Source organism: Chrysemys picta, chromosome 2, assembly GCF_011386835.1.
Source record: "Chrysemys picta bellii isolate R12L10 chromosome 2, ASM1138683v2, whole genome shotgun sequence".
Classification (NCBI taxonomy): domain Eukaryota; kingdom Metazoa; phylum Chordata; order Testudines; family Emydidae; genus Chrysemys; species Chrysemys picta.
Window position 1 is genome coordinate 128,208,539 of NC_088792.1, and position 15,825 is coordinate 128,224,363.

Below are 15,825 nucleotides of genomic sequence, written 5' to 3' on the forward strand. Positions count from 1 at the left end.
GTCTTTGTGAACCATGGCTTGGGAATCTCTGTACAAATTAAAATATTTTCTATAGGTTTGCTCATCCCACAAAGATTTCATTATATACTTATATTTTGTATTAATACCATTGATTCCAGTAGGTGACACTCTCCCCTCTGAGTTACTAAAGAACAAATTCTCTAGCACAGTGGCTTTAAACCTTTTTTCATTGCAGATCCCTAAAAAATTTCAAATGGACCCCTTTGGAAATCTTAGACATAGTCTGCAGACCTCCAGGGTCCATGGACGCCCATGTTGAAAACCAATGTTGTATGGTAACAACAACCTTTTGTGAGCCCCTTAGACATAGTCTGTGGACCCCCAGGTATCCGTGGACTACAGGTTAAGAACCATTGCTCTAGCATATTGGTAAAGGGCATGGTGTTGCAGAAGGAACTATATTTCACATGAAACTTAAAGTAGGTTTTTGTGTGTCTCTCGCACTGTCTGGAGTGGCTCACAACTGTGAGTGCTTATCTCAGGGCAGACCATCAGAAAACAAGACCTGTGGTCTCTGAAAAATGAAAACGCCAACTGAATATAATTTATTTAAAAAGTCTAATTTCAGTGACTCTCCCTTTATACGATATCTTAATTCTATTGGAACTTCTTCTAGGGTAGTTTAGCAGTTAGTTATAGAGCATATTAAAAGTGAATGTAGAAAATTAAAATTCTGCTAATTAAAAACTAAATGACATCAAGACATTTGGGGAGACAAGGTAAGTAAGGGTAATATCTTTTATTGGGCCCAACTTCAGTTGGTCCAAGAAGAGATATTACCCTCACCTGCCTTGTCTCCCTAAGTGAGCTTTTACGTAAGATTCAAAGCTGCTCTCTCTCACCAACAGAAGTTGGTCCGAGAAAATATTACCTCACCCACCTTGTCTTCCCAACTGTCTTAAAGTCATTTAGTTTTTAAGCAGCAGAATTTTATCTTCTACATTCGCTTTGCAGCAGGGGAGCAAATTTTGATTTAATTGTTTGGAATAACATTACTCAGAGGATATGGTGATTCTAGCTGATTTCTGGTCTTTTCATGCATCTCACATGAAGGAAGAAGCAAGCTTTTTAGATAAACATTACATTTGGTTATTTCCATAAATCCTTTGGATCATCGAGTTCTTCTCTCGCATTTTAATTATTTCTTCAATATATATTATTTGACTAACTACAAGAGTTCCTTAAAGTTAAAACAAACAACAAAGGGAAGAAAAATAGCTGCTGCTACATTTGATTATTCTGATAAAATAAACACTAAATGTCATTGTTCATAGGATGGACTGTGTGAGATGCTCGTTTAATCTCTTTCATTAAAAAGTTGTAGCATAGTGTATAGATACAGTAGTAACTGCCATAAAGAGGATCAGATAAAAGTATATTCTTCATTAGCATGCTATACCATCTCAGACTGTGTTTTAGTTTGATCTTAGAAGCTAAGCAGGATTGCTCCTGTGCAGTACGTGGATGAGAGATCTCCAAAGAACACATAGGTGCTGTGGAAAACTGTTAATTCAGTAGGTGGCTCTCTTTCCTGGCTAAGTACTGAGACAATACATTAATGAGAGGCACTGAATTTTTGGAGGTGCTCTCTTTCACGTCAGATGTCTAACCCAATTGTGGTCAGTAAAGATAGCATGCTGCTTTTGAAAGAGAAATGATGTCCATGTATCCTGTGTGAATTGTAAATTAAGTAATCTTCCTATCTAAACATTCACTCTCCAGTTTCAATTGTACATACAGTATTATTGGTTCTTCTTTGAGTGATGGTCCCTATGTGTATTCCACACACGGGGGTGTGCATGCACGCCATGTATCTGAGTCCGGAAGCAGTTTTTAGCAGTGTCGATTGACCTGCATGTGTGTAGTGCATCTCCTCATGCTCCCAGCCAAAAGTATAAGAGCTAATGTTAGTCAGCACCTCTCTAGTTCCCTCTTACTGCCACATGCCTGAGTTGGAACCCCCTGTTCCTTTGCAATCTTAGTTTTTTAAGAGAGTGACTCAACTCTGCTTCATTATAGGTTTTTTTTTTAGTGTTAATTAGCTAAGTAAGTATAATTAGTGTAGTTCTTCTTTCCCCATTTGGTGACTGTATTTCTCCCCTTTCCCCCCGGGGGACTATGCCCCAGACTCCAGGTTTCAGAAACTGTTTCCTACTCATGCTCCTTTTCTGTGGGCAACAAGCACCACTGGTGCCTTTACTGTTTCAGCAAGGCACGCATCACGGCTCACTGTGCCATTTGCAAATCCGTCTTGCCCCAGACCCGGGAAGCCCACAGCCTTTGCCTTCATAAATACCTGAGGGAGGAAGTGATGAGACCCAGGATGCACTCGAATCCGGGACCAGGAGACCACCCTCCCACCCACCCCCCATACAGCGGCCATCACAAGTGGTGAGCACTGTGCATGCCCTGGAACCACCAGTGTTGAAGGCCAAAAATAAGTCCTGGCATGAGAGCAAAAAAACTCTCCTGGGCACAAGAGCAGATTCCCACTGCGGACCGCTTCCAAGCGCAGCGTTTCCTCCTGGAGCCATGCCAGGTAGGGTGAGAAGTCACGTGTGGATCTGGCTGGACTGGCACCCAAGATTACTTGCGTAGGGAGGGTAAGGCCAGGTGCAAATGGGATTCGACGGTGACCTTGGCACCCAAGTGGCGTGCTCATTGGCATGCGCACTCTCTGTTCCACCAGTACCCACGCATTTCCCAGACAAGCCAGCTCTGCAGATATCGCCAGGCCCATCCAGCAGCTTCACAGGTACGCCGCAGACCCCTGGATGCTCAGAAGCATTTCTGTCAGTGGAAGTTGATCCTCTCCTACCCTCTGTCTTGTATTCTGTCTGGCCCCCTGCTCATCTGCACCATCCCGACCCTGGAGGACAAAGTTCTTCTGCTTCTGCCAGAGATGCCCGTTTCCCCTGCCATACCATAGCCCTCTGGTACCGACGCTTCCTCCCCCCTTGCCAGAACCATATTCGGAGTCCTAGGAGTTCTTAGAGACGGAACCCTGTTTCTCACTGTTGTCACGCTGGAGTCTGGACATACATCCCAGGCTGCCCTACCCTCTGGCATATGACCTGACAACAGAGGCCTGGTACCGCTTCCTGTGGGGCCCACCACATCTGAGGGACCCTTCCTTTTGGCCATACTGGGGACCCTGGGATCCCTACCACAGACGCCAGTCACTATCTCATGCATCCTACCGGCCATCCCCTGTACACTCTCACCTGTGCTGTCGGTATACGAAAAAGAGGGAGACATCAAACTGGTTCCGACAAAGCATCCTCCTCACCAGATGTGGCGATCATCCCCTTCCCACACTCCATCAGATGGCCACTGCCAGTACCAGGACTTGCTACAGAGGGTAGCAGCAGACCTGGGCATCCCCTTGGAGGAGGTTTAGGAACCATGACATCAACTCCTGGACAGCTTCCAACCCCAGGAGCCATCTAGGGTAGCCTTACCCATCAACAAGCACATCTTCCAAATGGCACAAGCAGCGTGGCATATCCCTACCTCATGTGTCCCCACACCTAAGCATGTGGAGAGGAGATATTTTGTGCCTTCTAAAGGGGTGAATTTTCTTTTCTCCCATCCACCCCTAGATCCCTGGTTGTCCAAGAGGATGCAGAACAGGCAAAGCAGCAACCACAAAAGTCTGCTCCTCCAGACAAGGCAGCTAAGAGACTGGACCTGCTGGGCAGGAAGATCTGTTCTTCTGCGGTGCTGCAATTCCTCATCACCAACTAACAGGTTGTGCTAGCCAAATATGACTTGAACAACTGCAGTAGGCTAGCAGAGTTGAGGGACAAGCTGCCACCAGAGTATCAGCAGCAATTCCAGGTGTTCCTAGACGAATGGGGACTGGTTGCCAAGGTGGGCCTTCAGGTAGCAGTGGATGCAGCTGACACATCCTTCTGCTCTCTTGCAACCAGGGTCATTATGCAGAGACTTGTGGCTACAATCATCAGGCTTCCCCAGGGAAGACCTCCTATTTGCAGAGAACAATATGTCCCTTGATAATATGGATGAATACCTCCACTTGCTGAAGGATTCCAGAGTCACACTATGGTCACTTAGTATATATTCCCCGGCCCCAAGATGCAGGCAGCAGAAACAACCATACTGCCCATGTCAACATATGCCCTACCTGGCCTTCTACCAGTGCCAGCAGAAGCCCCCACATCAATGACACCACTCACAGCAGGCTTGCTTCCCCACCTTTGCCACAGCCACCTTCTCAGCCCTCTCCCAGCAGCAGACCAAATCAATTTTCACCTGCAGGTCGAGACCTGCCAGTCTCCATCAATGCCACCTGCGGCACCCCATATCATCTTTGGGGGCTATCTTGCCCTTTTTGCCCACAATTGGACAAGATCACCACGGATCCAGTTGGATACTGGAGATCATCCACCATGGATACTCCATCGAGTTCCTCTCACTCCCTGTGCACTGCCCCTCCCCCCACCAGACTCCCCTGCAGACTCATCATATCAACTGATCCTCTAACAAGAAGCGGATGATCTGCTCCTTAAGGGGGGGGCAATAGAGCCTGTTCTGTCTCATTGCCAGGAGCGAGGCTTCCACTCACCTTACTTCCTCATCCTGAAGAGGGGCAGAGGGCACTGCCCTATTTTCCATCTTCAGGTGTTGAACATGTTTATACAAAAGTCCAAATTCCGTCTGGTCACGCTGGCATCTATTATCCCCTCACTACCCCGGAAAGCCTGGTTCACAGCTCTGGACATGAAAGACACTTACTTCCACACCGACATTCACCCGGCCCACCGCAAGTTCCTTCATTTTCAAGTAGGGCTCCAACATTACCAATTTCGTGTCCTCCGATTTGTCATAGCGACAGCACCATGAGTGTTCACAAAAGTCTTTGGCCCGGATGTGCCACCTCAGCCACTTGGTATTCCTTTACCTCGATTAGTGGCTTCTAGTGGCGCTATGATGACAGGAAGCAATCTCTGTGATCCTTTGTCTTCTCGGTCTCCAGGCACCTCTAAGTATCTGCGTCAACGAGGAAAAGTCAGTGTTGACGCCTACAAAGACGATACACTTCATTAGGATGCAGCTCGACTCCATCATAGCAAGGGCTTTTCTCCCAACAGATCGCTTTGCAGCAGTGACAGTTATCGCCATGGACGTGCGTCACAGACTACTCACCACGGTCTGTGGTTCTCTCTCAGTCTTTGGACATATGGTAGCCTGCACCTACATGACACTGCACACACATCTTCATTTGTGTTTTCTTCAAGTTTGGCTCCTCTCCATCTACAGACCCAACAGAGACCATAGAGACTCCAAGGTCATTGTACCCAGGAATGTGCTGTCCTTCCTCACATGGTGGTCTGATCCCTCCAAGATCATGAATGGCACTGCCTTCGCCCCTCCCACCCCACAGGCCACCATCACAACAGATGCCTCTCTCATGGGCTGGGGGGCCCACTTAGGCCACCACAGAGCTCAGGGAGTGTGGACACCACAGGAAGCCAGGATGCATATAAACGTGCTAAAACTGCAGGCAGTCCATTTAGCATGCCAGGTTTTCCTCCTGCTCATTCAGTCCCTCCACATTCAACTGCTCTCCCACAACATTGCTGCAGTAGTATACATCAGCAAGCAGGGTGGTACCAGATCTCCTTCCCTCTCCTCCGAGTCAGTCTGGCTCTGGAACTGGTGCATCAAGAACCACGTGGTGCTTTAAACTGCCTATCTACTGGCATCCAGAATGCGCTGGCCGACACACTCAGCAGGACTCCCTGCCTCAATCACAAGTGGGAGCTATACGACAACACGCTCCTCTACCTCTTTTTGTGAAGTGGGGCACACACCTTCCCCCCTACTGATGGGACCATTGCTACTCACAAGAACAGAAAGCTTGTCCCTCTATTGCTCAAGAGGAGCACTGGGAGGGCTTTCAGGGTGATGCTTTCCTCCTCCCCTGGCCAGGTGACCTTCACTACGCCTTTCCCCCCATTCCCTTCCCTGCTGCAGGTGCTATGCAAGATTCATTGGAACAGAGCCACCATCATACTCATAGCCCTCTTCTGGCCCCATCAGTTCTGGTTCACGGACCTCCTCAGATTCTCCACCCACCCACGACTCCGCCTGCACACGCTCCTGAATCTGCTAACACAGGATGGGGGGAGGCTACATTATCCCAATCCAGGCCCTCTTCACCTCACAGCCTGGTATTTGGATGGGAGTCAAAGGTAGGCCATGCATACTCTACCCTTGTTTGACACATCCTTACCCACAACAGGAGATAATCCACCAGATCCTGCTACCAAGCTAAATGGAGACACTTTATGGCATGGGCCCACCGCCACCATTACTCACTGAGCATGGTGTCTCTTCCAGCGATCCTTGACTACCTCCTTGCCATTAAGATGTTGGTCTTGGCCCTCAATTCTATTCAAGTGCACATGCAGCACCCAATGCCTATCTCCTTCCCATGGCCGGCAGCTCGGTGTTTACACACCCGCCACTCTCCGCTTCATGAAACCTTTACTGAAGCCCATGCCTTTGAGCCACTAGCAATATGTTCCCTCCCCCACCTCTCCTTGAAAGTGACTTTCTTGGTAGCCACTGCCTGAGCCAGACAAGCCAGTGAACTTGTGGCCATGATGGCAGAGCCCCCCCCCCCCCCCCCCCACGTGATATTCCACAAGGACAAGCTGTCCTTATGGCTGCATCCTAAATTCCTCCCTGCACTCTAAATTCCTCCCAAAAGTGGTGCCTGAGTTCCACCTCTATCAGTCCATCCACCTGCCAGTTTTCCACCCCAAACCACATGCCTTCCCCACTGACAGAGCCCTGCACCCCCTTGACGTCCGTCATGCACTGGCATTCTATCTCCATAGGTACCCCCTTTTGCACATTGCCAAAAGTGTGGCCATGACTGAATGGTCCATAAGTCAAGCCCTCTTGTCCCAACACATCTCCAAAGGGGTCTTGGGGTGCATCCATGAATGCTACAACCAATCTAACATACCCAAGCACAGGTTGCCACATCAGCCTCGTTGGCGGACATGTCCTGGCAAGACTTCTGCCATGCAGCAATGTGGTGCTCCATTTACATGTTCACAACACCCTATGCCATTGCACAAGCAGCAGCGACAGATGCCACTGTGGGCCAGGCCGAACTGTAGATTTCACTTCCCTTGGAATCCTTGCACCCACCACTGCGCTGATCACTGTTCGCAGATTATACATGTGTGGAATACACCTAGGGACCATCACTCAAAGAAGAAGAGGAAGTTACTTAACTGTAACTGGAGGCTCTTTGAGATGTGTGGTCCCTATCTGTTGTCCAGAAGCATTTCTTAGCAGCTAGGTACCATACATCTCGAAGAAGCTCCAATCTGTATTCTAGTACCTACCCTCCATCTCCTCTGCTTCGGACTGGATTCCATTATGGTAAGACAGACTGAGGTGGCATTGACCCACACTACCTCTTATACTCTCGGCTGGGAGCATGAGGAGATGCACTATACACATGCGGGTTAACGGACGCTGCTAAGAAATGCTTCCGGACTCAAGTACATGGTATGCATGCACACACTCACGTGGAAAACAGATAGGGACCACACATCTCAAAGAATCTTTAATTACAGGTAAGTAACTTCCTCTTTTCCTTCATCTTAAACTATTGTGTAGTGTTGCTGTGCATTGTTAAACAATTGCCACATTCCTAACAGGAACTTTACCTTGATAGGTGTGTGATTTCCTGCAAATTTTGGCAAATTTGAAAAGTGCTTTGAGATTCCTAGGCATAAGTTGTATATTGATATAGCCACTCGTTTCCTAAAATAAATACAGAAACCAGTCCAATGTTCTGTGCCTTCATATTTGAAATATGTGTTCATTTTACACATATTAGTCAAGACATTGGTTTCAACAGTAGAACCTCAGAGTTACGAACACCTCAGGAATGAAGGTTGCTTGCAACTCTGAACAAACATTATGGTTGTTCTTTCAAAAGTTTACAACTGAACATTTACTTAATACGCGTTGAAACTTTACAATGCAAAAGAAAATGTTGCTTTTAACCAGCTTAATTTTAATGTAAGAAGCACAGAAACAGTTTCTTTCATCAAATCTTTTTTTTAAACTTTCCCTTTTCTTAGTAGTTTACATTTAACAAAGTACTGTACTGTATTTGCGTGTGTGTGTGTGTGTGTGTGTGTGTCTGCCTGGTTGCATACTTCTAGTTCCAAATGGGGTCTCTGATTGACTGGTCAATTCATAACTCTGGTGTTCATAACTCTGAGGGTCTGCTGTACTTTCTGTTGTATGTAAGGAAGGTTATGTCTAAAAATAAAGCTGCTTTAGTGATCAATTATACATATACATTGTAATCCTTTTCTCCTCTTTTAGGTCGCTTAGGCCAAATAGGTTTGAAGGAAGGATTTTTTCCTGCTGTGAAAAATATCACTTCTATTATTGGACGCTTTATACAGCATGCAAAGGAAGAAGGTAATGTTTCTGTAGAAAATTGTTTTACTGCAGATTCTTAAATCAAGGTTTTTTGAGAGTTTGTTCATGAGGGATGGGAGCTATGGATTCAGTCCTTCAAACACTTCTGTATATACATGGATAGTCCCATTGAGGTAGGAGACTAATCAAATGAGGAAAGTTACTCACTTTTGTAAAGGTTTGCAGGATCATGCCATGTAATAGCTTCCCCACTCAGTACCTGGTTTAGCCTTATGTAGATCAGTTAGCAATACAAAATGGCTTCTAAATATGCCTGGCAGACAAGGAATTGATTTTATTCAGTTGTTTGTCCTGAGGAGCTATAACTGAACAAGTATTTGACTGATTTTATTTAGAACAGTGCTATATAGGCCTCAGTCCCTGGATTCCTAGCTCCTGCAATAACTGTCTGGAAGTCCTTCTATCACTCTTTCATTACGTATCTGACTCATTTATGAGGTGACATTCACTTTGGAGGTAGACATGACCATCCTAAAGGTATGAGATCCCTTGGTATAGGAAATAAATGATGTCTCCCTTATAGTCAAAGTGGAAATAGAGTAGTTATACTTGTAGGTCTGGATTTTCAAAGGAGACTAAGAGAATAAGTATTTAACTCCCTTAGGTGCTCCTTTGAAAGTCCTAGCCACATTGAATTTAGAAGTTTATTTAAAACATAGAAAAAAATATTTTTCAAACGGGAAATCAGATGTCATGGATTTTAAACTGCACACAGTGTGAAGGTATCTTTGGAATACAGCAAATATATTAATCCTATTTTTGAAGTAACACTTCTACTTCCTTTCATAGGCCGCCTTTTAATTTTTTTCCTCATAGATGCTTTTAATTTTAATTCTTGACAAGTAATAGTCTTCTGAGATCAGGTTAATTGATGAAAATTATATTACATGTAAGATATCTTCTTAAATACTGATTTTTTTTCCTGTAGATTTCCTTCATGATTACTAACTTACCAAATCTTTGCAGATGTGCCTTGGGGAGTGCAGTTGGCAGCAGTGTATGCACTCTGTGACTTGGGTCCAAGCAATCCATTAGAAGTTGTTGAGGCCATCCAATCTTGGAGAACAGCGACTAGTAAGAGCATCCCATCTGCAGTCACAAGTGGCATATCTGAAGTCAGCTCTCTGTGCACAGTAGAATTACACTAAGATGAGGGGAGGGAAGGGAAGGTAGCCTCATCTACAGAAAAAGTGCCTTTTATTAGATGAAAAGTAGGTGATGCCTTTTAGGATGAAAGTTACAAACAGTACAAAGAGGGAAAACCTGGAAAAGAGCCATGTGCTTTCCTTTTGGGGAAGGTGGGAAGCTTATGCATCCATAGTTTATGTTGGTGTTGTCTGATCAGACAGCTTTATAAACAAAATAGGCTCTGAAGTATTTTGTTTGGCCTCTGCTGCAGAAAGACATGAAATCATAGATTTTGTGTGTGTGGGTGTGTGTGTGTGGGTGTGTTCTGGTGTAACTCATAGGTTACATGAGTGCTATTGACTGTTTAAATCAGAAAAATTTCTTCCTTATGAAAGTGGAAAGGTTCTGTCTTGGTAAGCCTTCCATTGGTTGAACCTCAGGCTACCAAAGCTCTTGTCTTTTTGGTGGACTACTTGCTATAACAGAAGACAGTGGGAAGCTGTTTATGAATTAAACTATTCATCTACATCATATTTTATGTGGAAGATGGCCTCTTAGCAGTAAAAACTGAAAAGATATTTGTTGGGCCCAATCCAACTTTACTTTACTTAGTCTCATTAACTTAATGAAACTACTTCGATCAGACCATTATATGTACAGTAAAAAAGATTCAGAGATAACAAATCTCTGTAAGTTTGTATATATATATATATATGGTATACGCCTATAATGTGTTTCACATTTGATGTTGTTCCACTTTGGGAATTTTAGTGTGTGTGTATATAGAAAACTGGTTAAAAAACTTACATTGTTTAAACTTCTAATATGGTTTCACTTGTACACAGCATTTTTTAAAATTGTCTCTAAATGTTTTTAATAATAAAAAACAAAAGCAAACCATTCATATGTCTGTAGTGGTCATTTAAATGCTTTAACCTCAGTTGGTAACTAATTTTTTAAAAAAAGTAGCTGAGAGAAATTTCCAAAATAAATCTATTAGAGCATAAGCTTTCGTGGGCTACAGCCCACTTCTTCGGATGCATCCGAAGAAGTGGGCTGTAGCCCACGAAAGCTTATGCACTAATAAATTTGTTAGTCTCTAAAGTGCCATAAGTACTCTTGTTCTTTTTGCGGATACAGACTAACACGGCTGCTACTCTGAAACTTGTCATTTCCAAAATAGTTAAGTAATTTGAGATTAAAAGCACTTTTCAACCTGAAAATCATTTAAATATATACTAAAAAATTCATCTTACTGACAAGATGAGAAATGAAATATCCTCTGCCTGTAGCACAAGGTCTCATCTCAATGTTCTACTGAGGAAGCTCATGGGAGCAAGTCAAAGTTTAATTGTGCTTAATAGTAGCAACCTTTTCTTTCCAAAGAAGAATTTGTCTGAACATCTGGAACAAACATGGAATATACAGCTTGGATATGGAAGAAAATGTGTACATTAAAGTGCTCTGATTGATGCAACTAAAAACGACTGTTCGTGTTTCCCTCTCGCCCACTATTTAACAAGCACAGACATTAGCAGTCCTAGTACCACCCTATTCCCCTAATATGCCTCAACTGTTTAGGTCCCAGTGGGTGGGTTATAGAAATGTATCCCCCCCCGCCTCCCCATTTTGGTCAATAACTTACCAAAGTGTTGGCTCAAAGTATTACAATTGACCAAATCATATGTTTTTATCATATGGTTATAGATACAAAAGGACAAATCCTGAAGTCCAGTAGCCACAACAGCAAGCCAGAATTCAGTATCAGTTTTACATTTCTTGAACAAAACCCTGTTTTAACTAATTTTATTGTTAATTCTGCACTGGAGTGCCCTCTAGTGGCAGTCTTCCCTTTGGACATTCTGGTCCAAGAATGACCAGAATTTCTCCCATTTCTAATCACAAGAATTACTTGTTTTAGAAATATACTTTGATACAAAACTAAATGAATCCATCTTAATTTACATTTAAATATCTTTAGAAAAGGAGTATCAACAAAAGGATAAGATTACAAAAGGAGTTCCTTTATATGAAATTTGCATGGCTCCATGAGAGTTAGTAGCAGAACTCGTTTTAGACTTTCAGATGAGAATTTCAGATAAATATAATAGACACAAGAGAACTTGCTACATGTACATAAACCATTCGCTACTATTGCATATTTTAAATTGTATTAAGATGCTGGTTCTCAAACTTTAAATGTTCCACAATATAGAAATGACCCTCTCCTGGCCCAGTTCTCGTCCCAATCCCTAATCTACACCTTTCATGTAGTAACTATAGTGAAAAAATAGTGTTAATATGACAGAATGAAAAGGTTTACTTTCACATCTATTCATGGTCCTTCATTTTCATTTATGCATTTATTTTCTCTCTTGGACTGTAGGGACTTTGGAACTGAATTTTGGACGTAGATAAACATTGGCAAATGGGGGTGGAGAGGGGAGGGAATAAATAGCAACTAGCCTGAACAACTGGTGTTAATTGAAGACACAGCAGGGTTTGGATATATTTGACTGATTCTTTCATTTGCCTAAAAATAAAATGCCATTCAAAATGAAATTCTGTACACTTGATTAGCCCTACTTTACATTTATAAGTAACAAATCTCCCTTTGTCCCCCGCAGCCCTCACGTTGCTCTTAACTTTTTAAGTAAATTTGCAGTGTGGTTCTGTTCACCTGTGTATATTACTAACATTTTTATCTTCTACAGATTTAATCATGGTCAAATTTACATTAAAAAGTCACCAGTTTAAAAAAGAAAAACCTGAGTAAGTGCAGGGACTAGTGTGGATGTTTTTATAGTTAGAATACACTTAACATTCTTTAAATTTAAAGCCAAAAAAAACCCCACTGATTAAAAACAAAAAAACAACAAAGGAACAAGCTTCAGGAGTGAAAAGATAATGCAGACAGAAGGCCAGCAACAGAGTGGGGGCTATCCAGTTTATTGCACCCAATGCAGCATGTATGATTATCTGCCCTGTTGGCAGGTGCTATATGTGTTCATTCGGTGCAAGGAGCTCCTGGCCCTCAGAGACAGTGTATGGGCTTTGGAGACCAGAGTGGCTGAACTGGAGAAGCTAAGGGAGACAGAGAGGTACATAGATGAGGCTTTCTGGGACACTGTAGAACAGTTCCCTCCCACCCCCCGGTCTGACAGCCTCTGTGGAAGGCAGTCTCAGGGAAGGAGAACATCCAACGGGAGCAAAGAGAAACGATCCCATAGATGTGACCTTCCTTCCAGATGATGATGTGGTATCCTCCCACATTGAGGATACCTCGCCGGGGAAGGGAACTCCAGTTATTAGGAAGAGACAGGTAATAGTTATGGGGGAATCAATCATTAGAAACATAGCTGGGTTTGTGATGACCGGGAGAACTGTATGGTGACTTACCTGTCTGGTGAAAAATTTGCAGCTCTCTCAAGACATCTAGATAGACTTCGGTGTAGTGCTGGGGAGGAGCGAGTGGTCGTGGTACATGTAGGTACCAATGACATAGGGGAGAGGTCCTGTTAGCCAAATTTAGGCTGTTAAGTAAGAGATTGAAGTCTAGGACCTCCATGGTAGCATTCTCTGAGCTGATTCCAGTTTCATGCGCAGGGCCAGTTAGACTAAAAAAATAATAGCAAAAAAAATGAAAGTACAGACGCAGGAAGCCTGCTAAACAACCAGTGGGGCCACTGGATGATCGATATGCTAAATGAGCACTCAAGGATCATAAGGCCATTGCGGAGAAACTAAATGAATTCTTTGCATCAGTTTTCCTGGTGGAGGATGTGAGGGAGATTCCCAAACCTGAGCCATTCTTTTTAGGTGACAAATCTGAGGAGCTGTCCCAGATTGAGGTGTCATTTAAGAAGGTTTTGGAACAAATTGATAAATTAAACAGTAATAAGTCACCAGGACCAGATCGTATTCACCCAAGAGTCCTGAAGGAACTCAAATGTGAAATTGCAGAACTACTAACTGTAGTCTGTAACTTATCATTTAAATCAGCTTCTGTACCAAATAACTAGAAGATAGCTAATGTGATGCCAGGGCTCCAGAGGTGATCCTGGCAATTAGAGGCCGGTAAGCCTGACTTCAGTACTGGGCAAACTGGTTGAAATTATAGTAAAGAACAGTATTCTCAGACATAGATTAACATAATTTGTTGGGGGAAGAGTCAACGTGGTTTTTGTAAAGGGAAATCATGCCTCACCAATCTACTAGAATTCTTTGAGGGGCGTCAACAAGCATGTGGGCAAGGGGGATCCAGTGAATATAGTGTACTTAGATTTTCAGAAAGCCTTTGACAAGGTCCTTCACTAAAGGCTCTTAAGCAAAGTAAGCTGTCATGGCCACATGCATTGGTAACTGGTTAAAAGATAAGAAACAAACGGTAGGTATAAATGGTCAGTTTTCAGAATGGAGAGAGGTAAATAGTGGTTTCCCCCAGGGGGCTGTACTGGGACCAGTCCTATTCAACACATTCATAAATGATCTGGAAAAAGGGGTAAATAGTGAGGTGGCAAAATTTGCAGATGATACAAAACTACTCAAGATAGTTAAGTCCCAGGCAGACTGCAAAGAGCTACAAAAGGATCTCTCAAAACTGGGTGACTAGGCAACAAAATGGCAATGAAATTTAATGTTGATAAATGCAAAGTAATGCACCCTGGAAAACATAATCCCAACTATACATATAAAATGATGGGTTATAAATTAGCTGTTACCACTCAAGAAAGAGATCTTGGAAACATTGTGGATAGTTCTCTGAAAACATCCACTCAATGTGCAGTAGCAGTCAAAAAAGCAAACAGAATGCTGGGAATCATTAAGAAAGGGACAGATAAGAAGACAGAAAATATATGGCCTCTGTATAAATCCATGGTACGCCCACATCTTGAATACTGTGTGCAGATGTGGTTGACCCATCTCAAAAAAGATGAATTGGAAAGGGTTCAGACAAGGGCAACAAAAATTATATGGGGTATGGAACGGCTTCCGTATGAGGAGAGATTAATAATACTGGGACTTTTCAGCTTGGAAAAGAGACAACTAAGGGAGGATATGATAGAGGTCTATAAAATCATGACTGGTGTAGAGAAAGTAAATAAGGAAGTGCTATTTACTCCTTATAATACAAGAACTAGGGGTTACCAAATGAAATGAATAGGCAGCAGGTTTAAAACAAAATGAAGGTCAAAGACTCTTCTGCCCCGTCTTCCCTCTCGCTCCACACATGACCACTTCTAGCATTCTCAGGCAGTCTGTGTCCACATTCCAGGTGTATCTCCTCACCCGTCTGCATTGCATTTAGGCTGACCCCTCTTTGCTGTCTACCTGTGCCCAGTGCCACAGCACTCCCATTGCCCAGCAGGAGCAATTGCTCAGTCCTATATCCCTGGGTTGGAGCATTTCCAATACATAGGGAATCTCTAGAGAGTTTATCTGCCAAATTGCTACTGAGCAAGTGAAAACTGCAATTTTCATAGGCTCATAACTTGGCAGAATTCAGGTGGATTTTCATGGGGACAGCAAAAGTCTGTCAGTTTAAATCTAGGTTTCAGAGTAGCAGCCATGTTAGTCTGTATCCGCAAAAAGAACAGGAGTACTTGTGGCACCTTAGAGACTAACAAATTTATTTGAGCATCAGCTTTGCTTCTCTACAAAAGAAGCATCCAATGAAGTGGGCTGTAGCCCATGAAAGTTTATGCTCGAATAAATTTGTTACTCTAAGGTGCCACAAGTACTCCTGTTCTTTTAGTTTAAATCTAGTCAGTTTAAAAAACGAGTTGGTAATTTCAGGTTGTATAGCTGCTCTTGGGCCCCAGCTAATGATGTGCTAATGAAGTACGATGACTTTTTCATACTGAATATTTTATTTCTTCCCTTCTTCGAGTGCAATTCCCACATGAACAGCACAATCCAATTATATGGGGATATGATAAAAATGGCAGTGCTGTCAAATGCATAGAGTAAATTGAAACAAGACATTTTCTCTAAACATTAAGTTATAGAAATCTGAGGGGTTTGCTGGTACAATAGTTGGTAATTTTTTTCCAGACAGAATTGCAATTTTTAAGTTGACTGTTGTCTCATTTCCTCTCTTCCCACACAGCAAAGCTTAATTGGCATTTTCCTGATTGCTAGCCACATGTCTTCATAGAATATGAGGGTTGG

General features: G+C 43.2%; 1 protein-coding gene across 5 annotated transcripts in view; it reads left to right on the forward strand.

Moving 5' to 3' along the window:
- Positions 1 to 10,554, forward strand: part of ICE1 (interactor of little elongation complex ELL subunit 1) — a 74,437-nt gene extending 63,883 nt beyond the window's left edge. For all 5 annotated transcript variants that reach the window (XR_010598515.1, XR_010598516.1, XM_005312921.5 and 2 more), the window contains 2 exons: positions 8,407 to 8,505; positions 9,493 to 10,554. Coding sequence is in view for 3 of the 5 variants with exons in the window: in XM_005312921.5 (XP_005312978.1) it covers positions 8,407 to 8,505; positions 9,493 to 9,674 (281 nt within the window). In the remaining 2 variants the exon portion in view is untranslated. The remainder of the gene's footprint in view (positions 1 to 8,406; positions 8,506 to 9,492) is intronic.
- The last annotated feature ends 5,271 nt before the right edge of the window (positions 10,555 to 15,825 follow it).